Source organism: Hypanus sabinus, unplaced genomic scaffold (assembly GCF_030144855.1).
Source record: "Hypanus sabinus isolate sHypSab1 unplaced genomic scaffold, sHypSab1.hap1 scaffold_1519, whole genome shotgun sequence".
In the NCBI taxonomy this organism is placed as follows: Eukaryota; Metazoa; Chordata; class Chondrichthyes; order Myliobatiformes; family Dasyatidae; genus Hypanus; species Hypanus sabinus.
The window spans coordinates 19626-26868 of record NW_026779595.1 but is presented as its reverse complement, the minus strand read 5'-3'; the positions used below and the strand labels follow the sequence as shown (position 1 = coordinate 26868).

General features: G+C 42.5%; 1 protein-coding gene across 1 annotated transcript; it reads right to left on the bottom strand.

The window, feature by feature from the left end:
• Nucleotides 1-5023: 5023 nt before the first annotated feature.
• Nucleotides 5024-6415, bottom strand: LOC132387099 (muscarinic acetylcholine receptor M2-like). Its single transcript, XM_059959451.1, has one exon. It carries the CDS (start codon nucleotides 6413-6415, stop codon nucleotides 5024-5026), a length of 1392 nt encoding a protein of 463 aa, XP_059815434.1.
• Between the last annotated feature and the right edge of the window lie 828 nt (nucleotides 6416-7243).

The following is a 7243-nucleotide window of genomic DNA, read 5'->3' as shown; positions in this document are numbered from 1 at the left end:
GTTCTTTGAGTGGGAAAGGAGCTGCCAGCTCAAGGGGTACATGAAAGCTCAATTTGAATATTTAAGAGAAGTTTGGATGGGTTCATGGATGGTAGAGGTATGGAGGGCTATGGTCCTGGTGCAGGTCGATGGGAGTAGGAAGTTTAAATTGTGTGGTCCCCCCTCGATGGGCTGAATGGTCTGTTTCTGTGCTGTACTTTTTGATAATTCTATGTCCCGAATTCTGCTGTGTGTCTCACAGTCTTCCCTTTCCAGGGGTTCTGCATTTGTTAACCAGTTCCGTGTCAAGCAGCTAGACGCTAAGAGAAAGTTGTGGTGAGGGTTGTAGTTCAGAAGCAGAAGGGGAACAAGAAGAAAGAGAAAAAGAAGCAGCATGCTTGGCCAGGTTGAGTGCTCATCCATTTCAGTACCAATTCGTTCAACTGCAGTAGTAAAACACATCCTCATTCACTATTCTACAAAAACGTGTTTAGCTGCAACATGAAATACAAACCAATACAAACTAAATATTCCAAACCGGTTTTATCAATCCAATCTTGGCAAGTGGAATAAGAACACTTTTTTACCCTTATTGTCTTTACCTATGTGGATGGCGACAGAATCGCTCCAGTGGTCAGCTGGAGCAGACAGAGGCTAACAGCACAAGTCCGTCACCATAAAAATCTAACTTACTTATCCAAAGATAGGTAAGAAGGTAGAAAACAAAATTTCCTTGACAGAAGTCGTCTTAAGTAAATAATACTGACGCACATAAGTGGAGACGAAATAGAGTTTGTGAGGAAGGAAATACAGTTGTCTGCTGATGGAGACACCTCCCTCTTCCTTATTAGGAAGAGAGAAAACCTGCGATATGTCGAAGTCTGGCTGAAACTTGAAGTCTTTGGGGTAACTGCAAGTCTGTGTCTTTGCTATTGTTTTGCTCACACTTGACTGCTTGGTGGCGGCGCAAATTATTTTTTTTTTGTCGTTGGGGGAGGGGGGATTATTGCTTGCAACTGCTTATGCACGGGAGGGGGACTTTGGTCTTCTCGTGTTTAACTGTCGTTTATTCTCTGGGGCACTTTTTTGTTTTGGTGGATTTTTCCTAACAAAGCATTTCAGGATGTATATTGCATGCATTCCTCTGACATTAAATTAGACCTTTGAAACTTTGATGGAATTATTGAAGAAAGTTGGGAGCAGATTCATGCAGAGCAAAATCAACGGTAGTACTGGCTGGGCTGAATGTAAGGAACTTTAGTGAAGGAGACTGCAAATGGCTTTGGTGTGCAATTGTCGGTCTATAAGGCTGTCTCTGAGCTGTACCCTCCCTTCAAGATTGGCATCATTTCTGATGAGAAGGGCCCCTGATTATCCTGTGAGGCTTGGATATTCCTTCTTATAATGACAAGACAACTGGCAGAATGAAAATGGTGGGATAATGAATGCAGTCTTTACTGCACAATGCCACTGCTGCTCCCTCCACATGACAGTCCAGCTACCCTAGCCCTGTGAACGAGATGAGATTGTTATTTTGCTACAACATCCTGTCATTGCTTTCGAACATTATTATTCTCACCATGTTGGCCACATCCTGAGTTTAGACAGTGAAAATCTGAGCTTTCACATCACACACATACACTTGGTTGGCGTTTGCCTCTGCTGCATCAGGATTTGAGATATGAGTTGCAAGGCACTGGGTCATCAACCCAAAATGAAATTATTCAGCACTTCTGTGAATCAGTGGATGGGCTCCAATCTCTTTGCAAGGTTAATGTGCATTCCTCTATGCTCTTTGACATTGCTCACATGTTTTCTGGAATCAGGAAAATCACTCGTCTAACATTCTTAACAGTGAAAGTCATTACTTAAATCCACTTTTCTCGAAACTTTCTGTGACCTACTGAATGAATCGTACATCCGCAGCCCAAGGTGCAGGCCGCTTGCCCAGAGTTACTCCACATGCAAAGGTACACCGCTGACCCCATTTCTAAACAATGCACTCGATTTTATTACTGACTGAGTGAGTCGGTGCCATCATTTAAATTCCTTTCCATCACCACTTTACTAGAGTGTGATTCTTGGACAGCTGAAATGGACTAACTGAAAGAAGAGATAGTGAGAGATTTGAAAGTGGGAGGGGAGGAGACATCCGACATGATAGGAGAAGACAGGATGGGGAGGGGATAAAGCTCAGAGCTGGAAAGTTGATTGGCAAAAGGGATACCAGGCTGTAAAAGGGAGAGGATCAGGAGATGAGAGGCTGGAAAAAAAGAAAGGGGCAGTGGAGCCCTGGAGAGAGATGGAGAGCAGGCAAGGAGTATTGTTTGAGGGACAGAGAGAGAGAAATGAGATAGTGAAAGAAAAAAAGGGGAAATAAATAAATGAATAAACAAACAAATAAATGAATAAATAGATAGACAGATAAATAGAGAGATAGATAGATAGATAGATACATAGATAGATAGATAGATAGATAGATAGATAGATAGATAGATAGATAGATAGATAGATAGATAGATAGATAGATAGATAGATAGATAGATAGATAGATAGATAGATAGATAGATAGATAGATAGATAGATAGATAGATAGATAGATAGATAGATAGATAGAGAGAGAGATAGATAATTAAGCGGATAGATAGATAAACGAATGAATGAATAAGGGATGGAGTAAGAAGGGGGGAGGGGCATTAACGATGTTAGAGAAATCAATCTTCATGCCATCAAGTTGGAGGCTACCCTGATGGAATATAAGGTGTTATTCCTCCAACCTGAGTGTTGTCTCATCTTGACAGTAGACGATGCGTGGATAGACATATCAGAATGGGAATGGGACGTGGAATTAAAAGCTATGGCCACTGGGAGATCCTGCTTCCTCTGGCGGACAGAGCGTCGGCGTTCAGTGAAACGGTCTCCCAGTCTGCGTCGGTTCTCGGCAATATATAGAAGGCCGCACTGGGAGCACCCCACCACCAAGTACATCTTTCCGCAACCCCCCCCCCCCACCAAGTTTCTGTTTTCCGCAGAGATCCCTCCCCATGCGATTCCCTTGTCCATTCATACACCCTATCAATTCCCACAGATCTCCCTCCCTGCACTTATCATTGTAAGCGGAACAAGTGCTACACCTGCTCTTATACCTCCTCCATCGCAATCATTCATGGCCGCAGACAGTCCTTCCAGGTGAGGCGAAAATTCATCTGTGAGTCGACCTGTGTGGCAAAATGCGTCCGGTGCTCCCGATGCGGCCGCTGCCTGTTCTCGTGCTTTTCCTTGTGTCTCTTCCTGTCCTTTGCCTCGCACAGCCGAGGAGTATCTCGCCCAGCTCGGTGCTGGAGGTCCCTCGTCCTGTGTTGGAGTCCCTTGTCCCGTCCATGTGCCTCTTCCTGTCCTTATACATCGCGCAACCCAGGGCAACATGCCCCAGCCCGGTGCTGGAGTTCCTCCGCCCAGTCCTGGAGTCTCACGTCCAGTCCGTTAACCACGCCACGACCTGAGGCCGCGTCTTGTCCTCGCCTAGATCCGGGGCCCAAGCCCGAGTCAAGACCCAGGATTCGGGTGCAAGTCCAGTCTCGGGCTCGGAGCCCTAGCCCAGGCTACAAGTTCCAAGTTCCACGTCCGGGTCCCTTGTTCCTAGTCCAAGTCCTAGAGCAGGCCCGAAATCCTAGTCTCGTCCCGGGCCTGTGTTAATATCCAGCGTCATGTATTCCTGTCTTCCCTTGCTTTCTTGACACACCTAGCTCTGTTCCTAGTCCCTCAGTGGCTGTGCCATTCATTTAGGTCCGCCACCAACGCCCCCCCCCCCTATACCAAGTGATTAAGATTCGAAGCAACCTATCAGAACTACTAACTAAAAGGTAATGTAGTGGGTATCCATTAGAAGCACAAAGTTATTAAAAGTACAAAATACAATTTTTGATACTGAGTAATGTTATAAAAATGAACATTACCCCTTAAATGTGCCTATGTTTAATTTTATAATTCTGTCTAATGGCATTTATTGGAGCATTGGTTAATTGGAGCAGCCGCTTTTTTTGGACAATAAATGAAAAAAAAATCAAAAATAAATGAATTTCTCTGTTTATTTGGGAAAATATGCCACTTATTTGGGCAGGAATCTGTTGCCAAACAGGTCCTAACTAGCGTCAGTCACATGCAAGTATGCGGCCAATATACACTACGCCGTAATTAAAGCAACCATTTTAAGTGGCTTCACTTGTGTGTTCGTATTCAAAAAGCAGTGATTATTGTCTTTGATCGTAGGCAAATGATAAACAGTAAGACAATTTGGAACCGTTTTGCTCACTGCGGTTTCAAGCATTCAGGCTTGCGGATGCCAGAGACGGCTGGGGAGAAGTTAAGCGATTTCAAATCTTCATCTAGTTCGGTACTATGATTAGTTTAAAAGTATCAGCAATCATCTGGAATGTTACAATTAAAATAAGGATTTGGAGGTTCCAATCATCGATAGCACTGTTTGAAAGCTGTCCACAATCTGCACTTGGTGTCTCTGATGATTTTCCTTATTTACAGTCAATCAAAAGAACACGTCAGTGTACACTTAGTGATCTCCACCATAATAATTAGGAACTAATACAGTTTTATATACCGTAGTGATTTTTGTTGTGTTCTAATTTATTCAGTATTTCCTCTAAATACATAGTTTGTTACTTATTCAAAAGGTAGTTTGTCTATTTCCATGAAGCTTTGGCTCATTAGTGCAGCCGTTTAATCGGGCCAAAATGTACAATTCCCAGTGTGCCCCAATTAACTGGAACGCACTATACTTGAAACTTGGGCAGATTCATTTACGATTTCACACAGAAACTTTATAATAAACAGCACACTCGTCAATTAAACAAAAATTAGAAATTCATTGGACATAACTCAAGTGTGCTTTCACCATATTACATATAATGACTAATTGAGCCATACCTCGGCGTGTTGAACATTTTACTTACATACATTTGTGATAAACATTTTGAAAGTCATCTATAAGATGTGTAAAATGTTCATGGAGATGAGCTTGCTGTTGATTTTATCTTGTTGCACCAATGTTTTTATATTGACAGAAGAGAAGATGTTTGAAGGTTTTCTTGAAGGTAGCATTGCATAGTGCATAGCAGGCTGGGTTGAGAGTACTGTTGATGTAACAGAGCCAGTATCCAATAGTCCATAAAGTGTTAGGAACGCAGACTGAACATAACGTGTTAATGAGACTGTATGGGGTCCAGGTAATGATACATGCCAGCAGAATAGCCAAGATGGTCCTGGTCACCTTATTCTCCCGGGTTACAGCTCCCTTCTTTTTCTCAACAGGGGTCTTTGTCATTTTAATGATGATGTGGGCTGCGGTAAGCTCTCTGGCTTTACCATTCTTGGTGCTGTTTTCTGACACCACTTCAACTGTGGTAGCACAGTAGTCACTCTTTTGGGATTTCGTGATGACCTTTATGCTGGAGCTGCCGTTGCTAAAATGTCTTTGTGTGGTGGAGACATTTGTGCTCTCATCCATCTTTCCTTCCTCCTTCTGGATGGAAGGGACGACACTGAGGGAAGTCGAGGGATTTGAGACCACCTTTTCCTCTACTTGGCCGCAATGATCCGTCATTACTTCACCAGCTGCCTTGCCATTTTGTACTTTGACATTCTGCAACCCTTCAGGTGCACTTGAAATGTTGTTATTCGGTTTCATTGTTTTGCCTCGCACTGGACTGGGAGAAATGGTGCCTTTGTTGGACTCTGTCTCCTTCTTATCCTTCTTGATCCGACTCTTGCTAGCACGGGATATGTGCACATACAAAATAGTCATGGTAATAACCGGTAGATAGAAGGATGCTATTCCAGTGCCAAAAGTGGCAACTGGATTTGAGAAGAATTGTACATGACACTCACCCTCTTCAACTGTCCGTCCACCTACAATGAACTGCCAGAAGAGAATGGCAGGGCCCCACAGGATAAATGACAGCACCCAAGCAGCTGCAATCATCATCCATGCCATCTTGGTGGTTCTCTTCACAGGGTAGCTGAGAGGCTTTGTCACACAGAAGTATCGGTCAAAGCTGATGATAAGAAGGTTCATGACAGATGCATAACTAACAACATAATCTAGAGCCAGCCATAAATCACACACCACTGGGCCCATAGGCCAGTAGCCAAAGAAGATGTAAATGGTGTAAAGGTTCATGGAGAACACACCAACAATCAAATCAGCAGAGGCTAAGCTGAAAATAAAATAGTTGTTAATTGTTTGTAGTTGTCTATTCACTTTGATAGAAAGCATAACCAGAATGTTTCCGATAATGGTCACCAGACTCAAAGATAATGTTACAATCACAATGAAGATTACTTCAACTGTTTTGTAAGCGCTCCCTCTTTCAATGTATGTTCGGTTGCTGAGAGATGAATTTGTCTGCGTTAAATTAGACATCCTTTCCCTCTGAGTTAGCATTGAAGCGGCCTAAACGTAGAAAATAGTAGAAAAAGGAGAAATATTAGCAAACAAGCAATAAAGGATTTCTAATTGAAGTCTCACCAGCAAGAACACAGAAGACCATTTGCTGAAAAAAAACTTCAAGATTATTGCTGAGGGACTTACTTATAAACAGGAATCACAGAGATCATTTTTGTACGTACAATTAATTATGAATTAATAGTTAATTGCTAGTACCTAAACGAATGAAGATGATGCCCGACATTGTAAAAATGTTTTCATTAGATTGGTCCACCTTTATGCACTTAAAATGATGGAAAACCTCTGATCCCATTGTTCCCTTATGTGCACGTACCTTCAAAGCAAAAACTATATGAATAATAGAAATCCCAGAAAGGACGCAAGAAAAACAGATGCACAGGATCATCCATCTCCTATAGCGTGAACAGCCATCCAGTTTCATAAACTTGCAGTCAAAAGTTGCAATGAAGCAAAGTACCGGAAGGAGAGAAGAATCTGGGATTGAGTTACGTCAGATCAACAGCATGTGTTTCAAAACATAATGCTAAGGAACCATGTTATTGGTGGTTTAACATTGTTGATTTCCCCTAGTTATGAAACCCATGAGAAAGCTAAAAAAACGGTGGTCTAATTTTCTTGAAACTAATAGTCTAAGAGGGGAAGTTATGACTTGTAGAAAAATGATAGTTGATACCTGAAGCTAAGGGGCACCAATATCCTTGTGGGCAGGTTTGCTGGAGATGTGGAGGATAGTTTAAACTAATTAGGCAGGGAGGATGGGACCTGGAATTTTAGGTCTGAAGA